General features: G+C 65.9%; 2 protein-coding genes across 2 annotated transcripts; one reads left to right on the forward strand and one right to left on the reverse strand.

Moving 5' to 3' along the window:
* Nucleotides 1-514: 514 nt before the first annotated feature.
* YIF1B (Yip1 interacting factor homolog B, membrane trafficking protein) lies at nt 515-13,664 on the reverse strand. Its single transcript, XM_065571638.1, is given in 12 exon segments — nt 515-1,304; nt 1,306-1,332; nt 1,758-1,802; nt 2,975-3,106; nt 8,975-9,126; nt 9,501-9,594; nt 9,990-10,145; nt 11,021-11,078; nt 11,645-11,723; nt 12,391-12,495; nt 12,718-12,947; nt 13,515-13,664. Coding segments are annotated over 12 exon segments (1,227 nt in total). The 5' UTR covers nt 13,555-13,664; the 3' UTR covers nt 515-1,195.
* Nucleotides 4,811-7,075, forward strand: C17H19orf33 (chromosome 17 C19orf33 homolog). The gene is made up of 4 exons (XM_065571637.1): nt 4,811-4,950; nt 5,602-5,663; nt 5,949-6,017; nt 6,786-7,075. The coding sequence occupies exons 1-4, from the start codon at nt 4,929-4,931 to the stop codon at nt 6,894-6,896; spliced, it is 264 nt and encodes an 87-aa protein (XP_065427709.1). The 5' UTR covers nt 4,811-4,928; the 3' UTR covers nt 6,897-7,075.
* Nucleotides 13,665-18,483: the final 4,819 nt, after the last annotated feature.

Here is an 18,483-nt window from a genome sequence, read left to right on the forward strand (position 1 = left end):
CGATCAGCTCTGTGAGCAGTGCCAGCCTCTCCTCCCCCCCCCCCCCCCATGTCGCTGCAGGCTACTGGCCCCCCCGAGCCCCTGGGCTGGACGGCAGAGCCGGCTGCTAAGAGACACGTGCAGTGCGATGGTACCAGCGATGCAGCCCAGGGCTGGCACCGTGCTGGGTTAGCCCAGGCCAAACCGCGCCAAGCACTGAGCTAAGCCAACCTTGGCCCTGGCCCATTTAGCTGAAGCTCGTGGGCAGGGGCCTTTGGGTGAAGCCGGAGATCTCGCTGCCCCGAGCGGCGCTGGAAGAAACCAGGGAGTGAGGTAGCTGGGCCCAGTGGTCACAGCCCGTGGCCCTGTCCAGGCTGTTGCTGGCCGGGTTCCAGGCTGTGCCAGACACGGGTCCCTGACACGCTTGTGAAACACGCTGGGGGCTGCTGCATAGCTCCGGGGGCGCTCTCCAGTGCCTGTCCGAGGCAGAGCGGGTTGGAGGTGGGAGGAGAGTCAGTATAAAATGGAAACGGGCTGGTGCTGAAGCTCTTTATTTGCACAGGACCCCATGGGTCATGGAGGTGTCCAGGCTGCACCACACGGCCATGTCCCCCCCTCAGCCCCCGTGGGCTCCTCTCTCAGTGGAGGGGACCAGTCTCCTGTGTCTCCGGTGCCTGTGGAGCAGGGCCCTGGGCAGAGCGCTCTGCTCCCATGATCGTTGCTCCTCGTTGCCCAGAGGGGGCAGAGCAGAACTGAGAGCAGCCCTGAGGCTACTCTAACTGCGTAGGACCCAGCACAGCGGCCTGCACCGCTGCCGAGGGGCTGGTTAACGGCTTCGTGCCTCCTCCAGCAGCTAGCTCCATATTAGCCCCAGTGCATGGGGCAGAAGGAGGCAGAATCACTGGAGGCCCCACAAAGGGGAGAAGAACCCAGGTGTCCTGGCGCCGGATCCCAGCCACGGCCCAGGCTGCCTGCCCTGAGCCCGCAGCACCAGCGCTGCCTCTGTCCCTCAGAGTGTGGGGTAGGGGACAGCGGCCACGTGCCCCTCCCACGCTCCAGCAGCTGGGCACAAGTTGTGACCCCTGAGGCCCTGGCCCGCTGGGCAGCGAGAGGCTGGCTTCCTTTGTTCTGCCAGCTGCTCCCACAGGTCCCTCAATGGCCAGGGTTCAATACGGTGCCCGGCTGGCTTCCTGCAGCCTGCGCTGGGTTGTGTGGCTCATGGGGGTGGCAGCAGGAGCTTCCTACGCGGGCACCCCCACCTCTGACCTCGCGGCTCTGCCATGGCCGAGTATCTGCCATGTGCTCGTCTTCCCCAGCCGCTGCGCTGGGAGCAGGTCCACGGCCGGCCCAGCACTGCTAGGAGATAAAGCTTGTGTCAGAGACATTCGGCCCGTTGCGGCCGGAGCCCAGCCTGCACGCGCTGCCCCAGGCCCAGCCCTGCCGCTGTTAGTCGGACCGTGGGCAATACGGGGGCCCCACAGCTGTGCGGCCCTGGACAAAGCCCTAGGCCTCCCCCCAGAATCACCCAGCTCCGCCTACGGCCTCGGCTTAGCGCTTGGCACAGGCCTGTTCTGTTGCCCGCAGGGCCAGGCGGGGGGGAACGGGCCCAGCTGGGGGCTCCTGCTAACGTGGGCTGGGCCGGGGCCCCTGCTGGCTCAGGGCTGTTCCCGGGTGAGCAGCCAGGCCCCCCAGGGACCCCGAGAGTTCACAGAGCAAAGGCTCAGTGCCGGTTCTGTACCTGGGCTGCCGGGCGGGGCCTGGAACCAGCAGGTGCTCACCTGACGAAGATGTAGAGCATGTGGCCTGGGTCAGAGACGAACACCCTGCAGGCGGGAACAGTGTCAGCTAGGGCCCATCCCCCTGGCCTCTGGGCCCCACCAACCTTTCTTCTGGCCTTTCTACTTTCCTCCTGGCCTCCCTGAGGGCGTCGGCCCCCCCTTCACACAGACCCAGCTGCCCCAGGGGGAGGTGGCAGCAGAGACGGTTCCTGAACCCAGCTTGCCTGGGGCCAGGCCCAACCCTGCCTCGTGCGCCACGGGGCTTGGTCACCGGCTCCAGCCGCGCTGGCAGCATGAGTCACCCGCTGAGCCCGGGGAGATCCACGGCCACCCCCTGCTATCCGCTGCCGCGGGGGTGACACGCCAGAGGGGGCTGAGCTTGGGGCAGGCTGGGAGCCAGGACTCCTGGGTTCTCTCCAGCTGGGGGGGGGGGGGGGGGAAGTGGGGTCTAGTGGTTAGAGCGGGGGGGGGCGGGGGCTGGGAGCCAGGACCCCTGGGTTCTCTCCAGCTCGGGGGGGGGGGGAGGGGAGTGGGGTCTAGTGGTTAGAGCGGGGGGGGCTGGGAGCCAGGACTCCTGGGTTCTCTCCAGCTCGGGGGGGGGGGGGGGAGTGGGGTCTTGTGGTTAGAGCAGGGGGGGGCTCGGAGCCAGGACTCCTGGGTTCTCTCCCACTGTGGATTCCCTGCCTGCAGCTTAGGCCGCTCCCATTCCTTAGGTCAGTTCCACTCCCTGCGCTGGTCCCTCGCCAGCTCCGCTCCCTGCCTGGGCCCCTGCCTGCGGGACGGGACGAGGGAGATGCTGCGTCACTGGGGAGCAACCAAGCCAGCAGGAGTGAGCGGCCTCGGGCGCCTGCGGAACTGGCCCCCTCTGGGCAAAGAGCCGGGGGAGGCGCTGGGCCCAGGACCACCCGGCCCCCTCGTAGCTCTGCACGGGGGCAGGGCCGGGTTGGAGCTGGGAGAGAACCAAGGGGTCCTGGCTCCCAGCCCCCTGCTCTGACCACCTGCCAGGCAATGTTGCCCTGAATTAACCAGCTGGGGGTCCCGCTGAGCTGGGCCCTGGGCAGCCCAACGGGGGGAGGGGGATCTGCAGCCAGGGGGAGTGCAAGGCCCATGGGTGGCTCTGCCTGTGGAGGTGACGGGCAGTGGGCCTGGCTGGGGGGTGCTCACATGGGCCTTGCCCTGGCACCTGGTCCAGGCGGGGACCCCCCCCCGGGACTCACCGCTCCCCCCAGTGGTAGAAGACTCGGTCCTGGTAGAAGTTGCACAGGAAGACCCAGAGGCTGATGGTCTCCATCCAGAAGATGACGAAGAGGAACCAGAGGGAGGAGAGGAGGAAGAGCTCGCACGCCATCCTGCCGGGGGAGAGGGAAGGGGCTGGGACAGGCAGTTCCACCCCCGGGCTGGGGGCAGGGCGCCAAACCTGCGCCAGGCACCGGCTGGAGGCCCAGCACGCAGCCCCCAGCTTCGCACAGGGAGCGAGACCAGAACTGGGCCCCTTCGATAACGCCACATGCACATGCTTTCACATGGTGCCGTCGTGTGCTCGCACGTGGCACCCTGCACACGCATGTGTTTTCACAAGGCACCGTCATGTGCTTGCACGTGGCCTGCTTGCACGTGGTGCCATGGTGTGCTCGCACGTGGCACCCTGCACACGCATGTGCTCTGCTCTCTGCCCACCTCAGGCTGACGGTGCTGTGCAGCCCTGGGAGTTTCACGGCCCCGAGCTGGGGGGCGGCGCTGGGCTAAGCGGGTGGTGGGTCCCAGGGGTCAGAGTTGGCTCTCGCTGCCCAGAAGGATTAACGGCCGGAGCAGGAGGCCAGTGGGGCTCAAAGGGGATTTACGAGGCTGGGTCATTGGCAGCAAGTGGCTTCCAGGCCGGGGTGATGGACAGGAGCCCATGGGCCCCCCACAGCATCGGGCACGGGGGCAAAGGGGCCGCCCCCGGGCTGGGGGCGGCGCTGGGCACCTGGGACAAGGGCAGGGATGGGGAGAGCTGCGCCCCGAGGGGTTCATGCTCCCACCTCCGCCGCCCTCGCACCGGGGCACAAACACACGTGCCAAGAGCGTCGCACACGTGCCCCCAGCGAGCGCACCAGGGACACGCACCGACCCGGGGCAGAAAAACACAAACCTGCCAGTAAGGTGCGCCTCACTCCCGACCTGCAGCCCCCTGACCCCCCCCCCAGCCCTGCCTGTGCCCCTCACTCCCGACCTGCAGCCCCCTAACCCCCCCCCCAGCCCTGCCTGTGCCCCTCACTCCCGACCTGCAGCCCCTGCCAGCCCAGCCCTGCCCCCCCCCAGCTCTGTCGGTGCCCCCCACTCCCGACCCGCAGCCCCTGCTAGCCCAGCCCTGTCCCCCCCAGCCCTGCCTGTGCCCCTCACTCCCGACCCGCAGCCCCTGCCAGCCCAGCCCTGCCCCCCCCCAGCTCTGCCGGTGCCCCTCACTCCCGACCCGCAGCCCCTGCCAGCCCAGCCCTGCCCCCCCCCCCCAGCCCTGCCTGTGCCCCTCACTCCCGACCTGCAGCCCCTGCTAGCCCAGCCCTGCCCCCCCCCAGCCCTGCCGGTGCCCCTCACTCCCGACCCGCAGCCCCTGCTAGCCCAGCCCTGCCCCCCCCCAGCCCTGCCTGTGTCCCTCACTCCCGCCCCGCAGCCCCCCCGCCCCACTCACCCCCGCCCCAGCGCAGGACCCGGGAGCTGCAGCAGCGGCCTCGGTCTCTGGGATCCCCAGACCGGGTCCAGTCCCCGCCTCCCCGAGCGGAGCCTCCGCTGGGTCCTAGCGCCGCCCAAAGGGCCCCAGCCCCCCCCCCCCCCCCAGCTGTAAAACTCCCCCCCACCCACCCCGGTCACTGCCCCGAGCCCCGACCCGGGTGCCAGGCCCGGAGCGCCCCCGGCCCCTGTGTGAGAACGGCTGATCTATGGGGGGCGGGGGGGCTGGGAGCCCGGACGCCTGGGTTCTCTCCCCAGCTCGGGGAAGGGGGAGCCCGGACGCCTGGGTTCTCTCCCCCCGCCCGTCTGTGACAGGGTGAGCCCCAGGCTGGGGCGGGGCGGTTGCACCCAGAGCCGGGGGGGGGGGGGGCGCGGCCGGGCACAAGGTTCGCTCGGTCCCGCCCTGGAGCGGCCCATAAAGCCCCGCCCGGCCCGGCCCGGCCGCGACTCGGGCTGCGGAGCGGGATGGATTGTAACCGGGCGGCGGGTGAGCGGGGACCCCCCCGGCAGAGAGCCCGGGAGCCCCCCCCCGGCAGCCCCCCGGGAGCTCCCCCAGGCCCCCCCCCGGCAGTGACCCCGGGACCAGGAGCCCCCCCCTCCCGGCAGAGAGCCCGTGAGCCCCCCCGGCAGCCCCCCCGGAGCTCCCCCAGGTCCCCCCCCGGCAAAGACCCCGGGACCAGGAGCCCCCCGCCCCCCGGCAGAGATCCCGGGAGCCCCCCCGGAGCTCCCCCAGGCCCCCCCCCCGGCAGTGACCCCGGGAGCCCGGAGCCTCCCCCGCCCGCAGAGACCCCGGGACCAGGAGCCCCCCCGGAGCTCCCCCAGACACCCCCCCCGGGCAGAGACCCCCGCAGGGACCAGGAGCCCCCCCCCGGAGCTTCCCCCAGGCCCCCCCAGGCCGAGACTCTGGGAGCCCCCCACCGGCTCTGAGTGGGGACCCCCTGGCGCTCCCCAAGAGGCGGCTGCACTGACGCTGGTCCGGGGTGGGTGCGGGGCGGGGGGAGACACCAGCAGCCCAGCACAGGGACCCCGTCCGCCCCCCCCCGCTCCCTGTCTGCACCCCCTATCCATGGGGGGGGGGGGGGGCTCTGCGGCACAGCCGGGCTGGGCATGGACTGACACGCTCCCCTCTGCCCCACAGCTGTTGGCTCAGACCCCAAGAAACACGAGGCGGGGAAGAAAGAGGGGCACCCCAAACACAAGGTGAGGAGGGGCTGGGGCAGGATCTGGGGACCCCGGGTGGGGGCAGGGCAGGAATCGGGCCTGACCCCCACCTCTGGTAAGAGGCAGAGACTGGACCCCCGGATGCCCCCTCTCCTGTCCACACTGGAGTGGGGGTGTCTGCGGTTCTCTGGGTGGGGGAGGGGGCACCTGCTCTGGGCACCCCCGTGACGTGCTGCCCTGTGCTGGGACCCCCCCTCTGCGATGCTGGGGGGCCTCTGGGCCTGGGGGGCCCCTGGACAAGGCTGAGCCTCTCCTCTCTCTCAGGACGGGCACAGCTCCTCTTCGGACTCCAGCAGCAGCTCCAGTGAGAGCGACGGGGAGCACCATGGCAAGGTAGGGGGGTGAGGGGCCAGGACCCCCCTGGGGAAGGGCTGAGATCAGCACCCCCCTGAGCAGCTCTGCCAGCCCAGCCGCCTCGTCCCCCTCCCGCAGGGACTGCTGCCCCCATTGTGGGGTGGAGACTGGGAGCCAGGACTCCTGGGTTCCCTTCCTAGCTCTGCCCCAGCCCCATGCAGTGGGAATAAGGAGAGCACCCCAGGCCAGGAGAAGGGGAGGGGTCTGTTCCCCACCCAGGTGCCGAGCCCCGCAGCAGACAGCCCCACACCGTCTTCTTGCTGGGAGGGTACATGGCCAGCAGCCCCTGCATGGGAGCCTGGTTCCTGGCTCCCCTGTCCCTGTTTGCCCAGGTCTGGCTGCCAAGGGCCATTCCAGCCCCACAGGGCACCTGCCAGCTCCATTGCCCACACCCTGATAACTGCAGGGCTGTTTGCACCTGTCGGCCCAGCCCGGCGCCAGAAGGCAGCAGTGCGGGGCCAGAAGGCAGCAGGGTGGGGCCCACAGCCCCCAGGCAGGGCGGGGCCTGGCTGCAGAGAGCAGTTGGCGCTAGCGGGCAAACACAGTCCTGGACCCGGCCCTAATCCACCGGGGCACAGAGGTGGATCACGGCAGCAGAGCCCAGTGGAGGTCAGAGACCCCGTGGGGCCAGGTGCTGCCCTAGTGTGAGCTCAGGGAGGAGGGAAACCAAGGCAGGCCAGGGACAGAGCTGGGCTCTCAGACAGCCCAGACCCTTTCCCCCGCCAACCCCCTGCGCTCTCCCTCCAGCCCCACTGCCCAGGCCACGAGCACAAGAAGAAGAAGGAGAAGAAGCTGAATAAGGAGAAGAAGCCGAAGGAGAAGAAGGAGAAGTCCAAGGAGAAGAAGAAGAGCCACTGATGCCAGCGCTAGGACTGGCCGCGTCTCGCCCAGCCTGCACAGGTGCCTCTGGGCAGAGACCCGGCCACAGAGCAGGGCCGCGAGGCGACCCAGCCTGGCACCCACGGCCGTTCGCTGTTATCTCTGGAGCCTGCCCTTTGGAGCCTTAATTGGAAATAAACAAGCTCAGACGCACCCTTGCCCTGCCGAGGCTGTGGGATTATTAGCCTGCGCTAATGAGCGGGAGCCTCGGGCAGGCCCAGCCCAGGCAGCTTCCTCCAGGTGCAGCCTGACCCACAGAACAGGTTCTGAAGGGCCCCACCTGCGGGGAAGGGAACAGCAGCTTGGCAGGTGGCCCTGGGGAGGGGAGCGGAGCGGCCCCCACTGCAGAAAGGGGGGCGGCTCCAGGCGTGCCAAGCCAGCTCAGGGCAGGAGCAGCAGGGGCCAGAGGGTGGAGCTGGGGAGCGGCCGTAGGCCCAGCCAGCTCCTGTGTGGACAGCAAATGTAGGGTTACCATTCGTCCGGATTTTCCCGGACATGTCCGGCTTTTTGGGCCTCAAATCCCCATCCGGGGGGGAAATCCCAAAAAGCCAAACATGTCCGGGAAAATAGGGACGTGCTGGGCCGGGCCCGGCTGTGCAGGGCTGGGGGTGCTGGGCCGGGCGTGCTCAGCCGGGGGCTGGCACCCCAGGACCCGAGCCGAGCCAGGCTGGAGCCGCTCGGTTGGGGGGCCAGACTGGGCCACACCTCCTCCCCCCACCCCATCCCAGCTTACCTGCTGCCTGCTTCAGGCTTCCTGCGAATCAAATGTTCGGGGGAAGCAGGGGAGGGGGCGGAGTTGGGGCGGGGGCATGGGCGGGGCCCCGTGGAGTGTCCTCTTTTTGGACACTCAAAGTATGGTAACCCTAAGCAAATGGGCGCTGGGGCCCTCGGGGATGCTCTGCGGGGGGGGGGTCCCCGCTGCTGGCTACGAGTGCCCCCCCATGCACTGAGCAAGGCCCCAGTGAAGCCAGCACACAGAGGCACCATCGCTGCTGTTTATTGGCTTGTTGTGGATACAGACGTTCTGGGGGGGTGGCTCAGGCCGGATGCAGTCACCGCGGGCCCCGGCGAGGCAGGCCTGCCAGGGCCTGCCCCCCAGCACCAGAGTAATACTGAGAAACCCACAGGCAGCAGCGCACATGCATTACCATGCACCGGGGGGCTAGCAAAGCTGGGGGAGACCAGGGGCCTGCTCAGGCATTACCTGGAGCTGCAGGAAGCCAGCCCTGAAGGCCAGCGGCAGGGGGCCCTGCGAAGCACCAGCCCGAAGGCAGCGTTCAGGGCAAGACTGGCTGCAGCTGCCTCCCCCCAGCACCAACAGAAACCAAAGAGAAGCTGCTGGTTCCAAGTGGCCAGCCAGCCATGCACGGAGCAGCCCCGAGCGCTGGGCCGGCACTGCCCAGCCTGGAGATGGGGGCGGCTCCAGGCAAGAACGTAGGCAAAACCGGCACCACCACAACAGCTTTGTGCAGAAACAGCAGGGGCAGGGCTGGCCCGTACAGAGCTCCGGGCAGCTGCCAGCAGGCGGGTTCTTCACGGCCCGGCTGGAAGCGAGCTGCCCACGGAGGAGGCACTGCAGGATAAGGGACCCCCCCACCCCCTAGACACTGCCCAGCCGAGGGTCCCACCCCTCCACAGACACTGCCAGGACAGAGCCTGGGGTCTCCCACGCTGATCCCAAATATGCCAAACTCCAGCTGCCTCCCCTGTTGACAGGGGGAGAGGACACCCTCCCTTCCACACCTCAGGTTGGGGTTAGAGGCCCTTAAACAAAACCCTGCAGTGTCTCTTTACCAAAGGGCTAAGCCCATCAGGGGGGGGACACACCCCATATCCTGGCCAGGAGCCCCCCACACAGACCCCCCCACACCCACCCCGCTAGCCCTAACACAAGGACGTCACCGCAGCCCAAGCTGGCGCGGACACGGCCTTGTTTGATGCCCGTGGGCCTGGCTGCGGACAGGCCCCAGGCAGGGCGCACGGCTGGGCCTGGGGCTCGGAGGCCGTGGGGCAGGGTCCCGGGCAGCTGGAGAGGATGCAGCAGGGAGGCCCATCACCTGACGAGGTGGAAGGTCAGCCAGTACATGAAGAGCGGCTGCAGGGCGGCGATGGCCATGGTGAGGTACATGCGCAGCTGGTTCTTGGCCCCCCGCACCAGCACACCCTCGGCAGCCGCCTCCGACAGGATCTTCAGCCGCAGCGTCCTGATCTGGGGGGAGAGGGGAGAGTGCTGGGCCAGGGCCTGGCGGGAGCAGCCCTGGGCCACTAGCCACATGCTGCCACCTCTTCCCCACCCAGCAGTCTGAGCCCAACGTACTGGGCACCGCTAGCCCATTGGTCTCCAGGACAAGGGCCTGGCACGGGCCCCTCTCCTCGGCTCCTGCATCCGGATAGGAAGCACAGGGGAGACGCTGGTACCATGGGGCCCGGCACCAGACAGTGCAGCCCTGAGGGGAGAACAAGCCAATCCAGTGGCCAGCCCCAGAGCTAGACCCCCACCCTCCCTCCCAATGACTGATCCAGGCCACGGCCCTGCCAAGCCGCGGCCGGCCCAGGCCCTGCCAAGCCGCGGCCGGCCCTTACCATGAAGACGAAGATGGAGAGGCAGCACCAGCTCAGCAGTAGGTAGTAGCCGGTCTTGCCGAAGAGCAGGCCGGACACGATGCCGACAATCATCCTGCCGCAGGAGAGGTATGAAGTGAGCGGGTCTGGGGTGCCCCCGAGCCCTGCGGGCAGCAGAACCATGCCACCAGCACCCCCCTCCCATGCCAGGGCCCTTGGGCAGCACCCCACTGTGGCGTGGTCACTGGGACACGTTCCCAAACGCATCCCCCGGCGCCAATCTCGTTTGACAGGGGCCTGGACCCACACCCGAGTCGCGCCCCTTTTAACTCTGCACACAGCACGTCTGTGTCGGCGCCAGACTGCTGCTCCGGCCAGTCTCCCAGGAGATCCCAGCCTCTCTGCCGCTCAGAGCCTGGGACACGCTCCCCCAGCGGGCGCAGGACTGGCCTCCTCCCCCCATTCGAGTGCGGTGGTTGCAGCTCCAGGCCGGGGAGGGGCAGCACTCACCCGACGTACTTGTACCCCGAGAAGGCGACGAGGTCGATGGTGGTGAGGTCCGTGTTCACAGTCACCAGGTAGAGGCTCAGCAGGATGGCCAGCACCTCCACGATCAGCCAGGCCAGGGCCGAGCTGGCCTGCAAGCCCAGGAGGTCGGGAGAAAACCTGCATTTGCACAGGGGTCAGGAGGGTCAAAGGGCACCAGCTGGGACTGGGAGGGTCAAAGGGCACCAGCCTGCAGACGGGCGAGTACCTGGCAGCCTCCTTGGAATCATCATAGACTATCAGGGTTGGAAGGGACCTCAGGAGGTTCTAGTCCAACCCCCTGCTCAAAGCAGGACCAATCCCCAGACACATTTTGTTGTTGTTTTTTTACCCCAGTTCCCTAAATGCCCCCTCAAGGATTGAATTCACAACCCTGGGTTTAGCAGGCCAATGCTCAAACCACTGAGCTATCCCTCCCCCCTTTGCCATCTGCTGGCAGCAGGACCTACAACCCTTCCCATGCAGCCAGCTCCCAGCCCCAGGGGAGCGCCGGGCACCAGCAGCAGGGTCAGGCTGACCCCACGCCCTCCCTCTGGGCACGGAGAGACGCAGAAAGCACCTGTACTGCTGGCTAGAGGCCACCACAGAACTGTCTCCTCCAGGAACAGGAGCATGGCGTTCCCAACGGAGACTCCTGGGAAGGTGGGGCCGGTTCAGGCTGGGGTCCCCCCACTCCCAGTAACATCCCCCACCTGGAGGGCATTCCTGGAAAGGATGCGGGCGCTTGGCAGGCGCCAGTTTTACCCTGGTCACGCTTTCGTTCACATGGATCAGCCTGACCTTTGGGGTGTCGCCACAAGCTCTGCCGTGTCCCGGCCGCAGCAGGAGCAGAGTGGGGGGAAGAGCTTGTTTGTGAATGACACAAACCCACCCCCCAGCACGAGGCTGCTGCACCCCAGCGCTCGGCGAGAACCCCACGCAGACGGGGCAGAGCCAAGTCCTCGGGAGAGCACAGACCCAAGGCTGCCGCTGTACCTGGGGAGCAACGTCCTCACCTGTTCTGGGTCCCCAGTGCTAAGCCAGCCACCAGGATGTACGTGATGAAAGCCATGACTGCGAAGGAAAGAGACACAGGCTGGCAAGTCCCAGACTCACTGCTCCCCTGCAGAGGGGACCGGCCCGGCCCAGCCCAGCCCAGCCCACGGGATAGGGAATGCAAAGATCTCCCTGAAAAGGCACATGCAAGATGCCAACCTGGCTACTAGCAGAGCCGAGAGGGCTGCCAATGCCCACAGGAAACTCAGAGGGGGGAGGAGTAATTCTGCTGCCGTCACTCCCGGAGAGAGCCCGCACAAGAAGTTAGCAGCCGAGTGGCAGCAGAATAATTCCTCCACCGTAGCCAGGCCGCTCGGCTTCCTCCTGTAGGCAAGGCCTCGGAAACCAGGGAAGGTTACAGGGAGGAAACCGATCCATGCGCCTGCTCGGTTTGTGATCGGTCTCTTTAGATCCACGGTGACCTGCACGACATTCAGTCCCCCCATGCAAACACCCCTAAAGTCAGGCCAGAACACCCAGCGCTGCAGTCTGCGGGACTCAGCCTACAAGCCCGTCCGGAAGGACAAGGCCCCGCCCTCTGCACGGGGTCAAGTCAGACCACACTCTGCTGCCCAGCGAGGTACCTGGGATGTAGAGATCAGGGGCGTTGATGTCAAACCGGGGTGCTACGGGCGTGTCCTGCTGGTATCGCACCTGCCAGTCCTGCCAAGAGACACTCCTGTGAGGGGAACCCCAGACACCCAGTGCTGCAGAGCCAGGAGGGGTGAGCTGGCAAGGGAGGGCAATCTCTGCATAGTGCCCATCCTCCCGCACCAGCCTCACGCAACGAGCCAGCCAGGGAGCTGGTTTAGCATTAAATCCAGGCCACCCAGCGAGCGGCCCTCGGTTCAGTGCTCGGCAACCAGCAGCCAGCGCCCCGCACTGGAGAGTCACTTATGCAGCGTGCAGGTCTGCGGGTGCTGCATCGCCCTGAGCCTGAGCCCTGCGGCAGCACGGCTGTACCGCCAGCGCCCCCCTCCCAAGGGGGAAACACTACAGCAGAGTGGTTGTTAGGGGCTGCAGAACGGGCCCTGTGGAGTCAGGCTGGCCATCTAGAGAGCGCTCGCCACACCAGGGAGCGGAGTGGCTCTGGGATGGGGACGACACGCATGACCCTGTATGCGCGGGAGGTATGTGATTGCAGGGAGTCCCTTCAGGGCATCAATCAGAGCCGGCTGATTTTGGTGGTGGAGGTGGCGTCCTGGACTCTTCAATCCTCCATTTAAAGTTTTCAGGCCAAAGAGCCCTTTGCAACCCCCATCACCCAACCTGCTGACGAACAAGGCCGTGGCTCCGGTTACCCAGCCAGGTTCAGCCTTTCTGGGCTCACCTGGTGCATGAACGGGAAGAGAAGCAGCCCCAGCTTCTTGCCCACATAGACGGTGTCCACGGCAAAGTAATATTTCAGCTTGGTCACGGGGATGAAGCGGTCAATCTGCAGGGAGAGAAAAGCAGTTCAGGGCTCGGGGTGGGGAGGATGAAGGGGCCCAGGGCTGGGGTCCAGCACCAAGGGCAGAGCAGGGGGCATCACAAGGAGAGGGCAGGGTCAGAGAGAAGCAGCCCCTGGGTCTTCTATCCCAGCAACAGACAAACTGGAGGCCGTGCTGTGGGATGGGGGCGTCTCCCCCCGCTCCCCTCCCCCCGGCCCCACACTCACATTCTTGTCCACAATCTCCTTGCCCTGGCTGGCCAGGGTGCTGCCGTAGGCCATGGCGAAGCTGGACACGGGCTCGCCCAGGAAGGAGCCTGGCGCGGGGTAGCCCACGGCGGGGGGCTGCTGGGCAGCGTAGCCCCTGCCCAGGGCGGTGGCGCTGGAGCTGGTGTCATCGAAGAGCTGGTGAGGATCGGCCATGCTGGAGGCGGCGGCCGGCAGCCGGCGCTTGGAGGCTGCGGGAAGGAGACAGCAGGTGAGTTGGGGCGAGGGGACCCCAGGGGACAGGGGCTGGGCACAGGGGGGCAGCCCCCAAGGGATCTGCTTAGAGGCCAGAGACGCTGGCTCTGCGCAGCCCCTTCAGCCGCAGGCCTCTCTGCCGGGGCTGCCCACGGGGGCCTCCAGCGATGCCGCCCACGGGGGGTCCCCGAGACAGCCCCGGGGACAGGGCGAGACACCCCAACCACCCCCCCAACGGGCTCAGGGGCAGCAACCACCAGAGGCCACTGCAGGGAGCTGCCCGCGGGCAGGGGCCTGAACCGCCCCAGACCCCCCCCTGCCCCTCCCCCCCGCGCCCCTCCCCCCCTACACCCCCCCGGGCTCCAGACACCCCCTCCGACCCTCCCCCCGGACACCCTCCCCCCCGGCTCCAAACACCCTCCCCCAGATACCCCCGCCCCGGGCTCCAAACACCCCCCCCAGACCCCTCCTGCCCCTCCCCCCCGGGCTCCAAACACCCCCCCAGATCCCCCCGCCCCTCCCCCCGGGCTCCGGACACCCCCCCGCGCCCCGCCCCCACTGACGCTGCCGGAGCCCCCCGCCGGGGCCGCCGTCCGGGTTCATCGCGCTCCGCGCCTGGGCAGCTGTCAGCCGGGCCTCGCTGCCGCTTTAATCTAAGCCCCGCCCACTTAGGGCCAACCGACCCAATGGGAACACGGCACTGTCCGCCGTCGCTGCCAATCAGCGCTCGCCGACGCTGCCCTGCCAATCCCGGGTCGGGCAGAGGCGTCACGTGCCGGCCCGCCGCCGCGCTCATTGGACAACAGACGGGGGGGCCCGTTGCCCGGCGCGGTGTCGTGGCGCGTGCGTTGCACGGTGCGCCGAAAGGTCACGTTGCCAAGACGCCGCGTCGCATGTGTGGTCGCGTGACCAGAAGTGCCCTGCTCTCTCTCCCTGCCCAAGATGGCGACTGCGGGGCAGTCACGTGGCTGCAAGTCCCAGTCGCTGCCCCTTTCCAAGATGGCGGCCGGTTACTCTAGCTCAGGCTTTCCCCAGTGCTGTAGGCCCAGGCCCAGGACCGCCCCTCCCCCCAGGGTCTGGGGCTGGGACCCCGCGTGGCTGGAGTCACCCTCCCAGCCTGGGCGTCAGCTGGGTCCTGCGGGGCAGGGGCCGGGCCTGGCGGCAGGAACCTGGTGCTGGGGCCAGTGGGCCTAAGGCCTCTTGTGAGGCCGAGGAGCCACAGTGAGCAGCAGGGCCCCTGCCCCAGAGCCTGCAGGCCCCCGCCTGTCCCAGCCCAGCCCCAGAGCTTACGAGCCCCCGCACCCCGACAGGGCACCCCTGAACCTGCAGCCGGCCCCCCGGAGCAAGGCATGCTGGGATAGCGCCCCCGCAGGCCCCGCTCACGCCATACAATGCAGCAAGGCATGCTGGGATAGCGCCTCCGCAGGCCCCGCTCACGCCATACAATGCAGCAAGGCATGCTGGGATAGCGCCCCCGCAGGCCCCGCTCACGCCATACAATGCAGCAAGGCATGCTGGGATAGCGCCTCCGCAGGCCCCGCTCACGCCATACAATGCAGCAAGGCATGCTGGGATAGCGCCCCCGCAGGCCCCGCTCACGCCATACAATGCAGCAAGGCATGCTGGGATAGCCCCCCCCGCAGGGCCCGCTCACGCCATACAATGCAGCAAGGCATGCTGGGACTGGCGCCTCCGCAGGCCCCGCTCACGCCATACAATGCAGCAAGGCATGCTGGGACTGGCGCCTCCGCAGGCCCCGCTCACGCCATACAGTGCAGCAAGGCATGCTGGGATAGCACCTCCGCAGGCCCCGCTCACGCCATACAATGCAGCAAGGCATGCTGGGATAGCGCCCCCGCAGGCCCCGCTCACGCCATACAGTGCGGCAAGGCATGCTGGGACTGGCGCCCCCGCAGGCCCCGCTCACGCCATACAATGCAGCAAGGCATGCTGGGATGGCGCCTCCGCAGGCCCCGCTCACGCCATACAATGCAGCAAGGCATGCTGGGATGGCTCCCCCGCAGGCCCCGCTCACGCCATACAATGCAGCAAGGCATGCTGGGATGGCGCCCCCGCAGGCCCCGCTCACGCCATACAATGCAGCAAGGCATGCTGGGATGGCGCCCCCGCAGGCCCCGCTCACGCCATACAATGGAGCAAGGCATGCTGGGACTGGCGCCTCCATAGGCCGCAGCCCTCAGCTCAGGATGGAATGTGGTTTGCTGGGACTCATTTGGGTCAAGCAGGAGCATTGCCCTGGGACCCGGTGTTTCCGCAGACTGCGTGTCTGTCAGCACACAGCGCATTGGTTCCGCCTGCATTACACACAAACTCCTAGTTAGAGGGGATTGATTGAGGCGGGTTCCTCTGAGCCCCAGGGTCAGGGAAGACAGGCAAATGTGCCAGCTAGAGCCTTTGATCTGGTGCTGCTTGAAAATTGCAGGTTCGGTCCAATACTCACCCCCTTGGTGGTGGTACAAGGTTAGGGTGACCAGATGAGAGGAAGAAAATATCGGGACACCGGGGGGGGGGGGGGGGGGGAGAACGCGAGTGGCCGGCGGAGCGAAATATCGGGACAAACACCTAAAAATCGGGATGGTCCCGCTTTTATCGGGACATCTGGTCACCCTATACAAGGTGTTTCCTCCGTTCTCATAGGAACTGTGAGGCTGGGTCAGGCCTGGGGTCCACCTAGCCCACTAGCCCTTCTCCAGCAATGGCTGGTATCCGCTGCTGTGAGACCAGTGGAACGTGGAAGGTGAGAATGCTTGCGGTGGAGCATTCTGCAACCCTGCACCCACAGGGAAGTTCCCCCTAACTCCAGCCCACAAGGGGCTCCGCCATGAAGGGTTTTGGGGGCATTACAACTTCCTCTTTTTAGTTGAGAAGAGGAAACTAAAAATAGTGAGTCACAAACTGAAAACTCCCCATTTACCTGAGCTTCCATCACCCATGTTGGTATGAACACTGCTTAACTTGAACTTATCAAATCCAAATGAACATTTATTGAAGTTTCAGAGGGGTAGCCGTGTTAGTCTGTATCAGCAAAAACAACGCGGCGTCCTTGTGGCACTTTAGAGACTAACACATTTATTTGGGCATCAGGGGGTAGCGGTGTTAGTCTGTATCTACAAAAACAACAAGGAGTCTGGTGGCACCTTAAAGACTAACAGATTTATTTGGGCAGAAACTTTCGTGGGCTAAAACCCACATCATCGGATGCATTAGGTGGAACATACCGTAGGAAGGTATGAATATATCTTGTCATGTGCTGTGTATTTATATCTCCCTACGGTATGTTCCACCTTTGCATCCGATGAAGTGGGGTTTAGCCCACGAAAGCTTATCCCCAAATACATTTGTTAGTCTCTAAGGTGCCCCAAGGACTCCTGGTTTGTTTTATTGATTGAAGTGCTGAGTGGCCCCTCCCGCCTGGCCTGGTAAACACAGGTCGTTTAATGCCCATTTCTGAGCTTAATTGCCAAGCTTTGCAGGCCATCTCTCCTCTGTTCACAACTCTCCAGTCTATCTGCATTGCAAAGAGCCAGCCTGGCTGCTGGGGAATTGAATGGGGTGGGGGACGTGTTGTGTTTGCTGCTGCTTCAGCTCTTTATCTTGACATTGTTTCCTGGCAAGCAGCTTCTGAAAGGAGATGTGCTCAGGCAGTCAACGCCCAGGACCTCGCAGTGGAAATGTTTTCACCCAGGGAGAGCCCAGCAGGGCCTCAGAGAGCACAGTGGCACCATAGATAAACCAGCCCCTGGCTTTATGACGGCTCTGTGACGAAGTGGGGGGTTTTCTTGTTTTCTGTGGAGTTTCAATGGTTTGCATGCGGAGGGGGCGGGACTCAGTTTCCCTGGGTGTTACTGGTTTAACGAGGTGAGGGGAGAGGGAGTGTGTTTTGCAGAGGACCAGGGAGAGGACTTGGGGACCCAGCCGATGGCCGGGAGGATGGGTACCCCAGCGACCGGTGACCTGGCGACCTGGTGACCCGGAGGCCCAGCTGAGGAGACGCAGCCGGTTCTGGCCAGTGGGCGGACAATGGGCTGCAGAGTGAGGACCCAGTGACCTAACCAGCCGGTTCCAGCCAGAGGGAGAAGCAGGAGAGGAGGCCCCGGTTTACGACCCTGTTTACCTGGAGGGAAGACAATGGACAGAGGCGGGGCCTGGAGCCCGAGATCTCAGATGCCCAGCTGGGGGCAGGGGGGCTGGAGAGGGGGAGCAGACAGAGACCACCTGGATGCAGGGGAGACTGGGATGTGCTGTGCTGAGGGAGGCCAGGCCTGAGGCCCGGAGAGTTTCCTGTGCTGTGTTCAACTCTCAATAAACCCTCCTGTTTTATGCTGGCTGAGAGTCACTCCGGGCTAGAGAACAGGGTGGCATCAACCCCTTTGGGGATGGAGGCCCCGGGGGTCCAGAGCGAGTGGACTCCCTGAGGGGGCCCACGGCAGAGACAGACATGCTAAGGCTCAGAGAGGTGCGGCTCCAGGAGGTGGAGGGGCCTGACCCCGGGAGAGCGTGGACCCCCGAGAAGGGCTGTCGCACTAAAAGGGGCACCCCCCACAGACTGCATGGGGCCAAGAGTGGGCACGATCCGTGAGTCCGTGACAGGCTCCTCTAGCAATACCGCAGCCCAGGTTAACACGTGCCAAAGCCCATTGCCTGGTCGGCACTTAGGACTTGGCTACACTGTACCACTTCAGGGAAGACACTCCCCGTGCCCACCTCCCCGAGAGGTATAGCTAGGTTGACGGGACTATCCTCCCTCCCCTGGATGCTGTCTCCAAGGGTGGGGGTGGGTAAGTTGGTTTAACTGTGTTACACTCACACCTCTGAGGGGCGTAGCTGGGTCCATCGAATTTTCTCGTGTAGACCATCCCTGAGCTAACCTGGGTGTTTGGTCCAGCTGCTAGTGCGGTGCGGTTTGTGATCCCCCTTGGTTTTTAATATCACGCAACCCAGAGCTGCAGCTGTGGCAAGCGCCGGCTACAACCCGGGCCGTGCACTGAGGGCTGTGAGGTCGTGTGCTGTGCCGTTCCATCCGCCCACTTGGTCTGAGCCAGAGACAGTGCCCATCGACCCCCTGCCCACTCCCTCTCTGCCTACTAGGACCTAGAATGTGTGATGCAAGGCAAGGGGCAGGGGCTGCGGCTCTGTGAACGGTCTCCTAGACTTTAACCGGCCACCACCCTCCAGTCTGGAATCTGGTCACATGAGTTCCTGTAGGGCTCAGTCAGGGCCCCCCTCTCCAGGGTCATGACACCCCTGGGGGCCCCCGGGGCAGATCGAAGGGGCTGGGATAGTTTCTTTCCTGGCCCAGACGGAGCAAATCTGCAGTGTAAGGGGACGATGGCAGAGGGACGAGGACGGTCACCTGCTCCCCAGGCCCTTGTCCCTCCTTCCCCCAGGGTCGAGTTGGTTCCTCTGCGTGTTTTGTTCAGACTTTGGACTGGGATTTTCGAAGCTGCCTGGGGGTTGGGAATTGGGCGCTAGGTTCCTTAGGACGCTTTGAAAAGCTCAACCAGTAGGTGG

This window comes from Chrysemys picta, chromosome 17 (assembly GCF_011386835.1).
Source record: "Chrysemys picta bellii isolate R12L10 chromosome 17, ASM1138683v2, whole genome shotgun sequence".
Lineage (NCBI taxonomy): Eukaryota > Metazoa > Chordata > Testudines > Emydidae > Chrysemys > Chrysemys picta.

Bases quoted from the DNA above. Each gene is read 5' to 3' on its own strand.
- C17H19orf33 (XM_065571637.1), top strand. From the start codon at position 4,929: ATGGATTGTAACCGGGCGGCGG. The intron at 4,951-5,601 runs GTGAGCGGGGAC...TCTGCCCCACAG, and splicing joins GGATTGTAACCGGGCGGCGG to CTGTTGGCTCAGACCCCAAG. The intron at 6,018-6,785 runs GTAGGGGGGTGA...CTCTCCCTCCAG, and splicing joins ACGGGGAGCACCATGGCAAG to CCCCACTGCCCAGGCCACGA.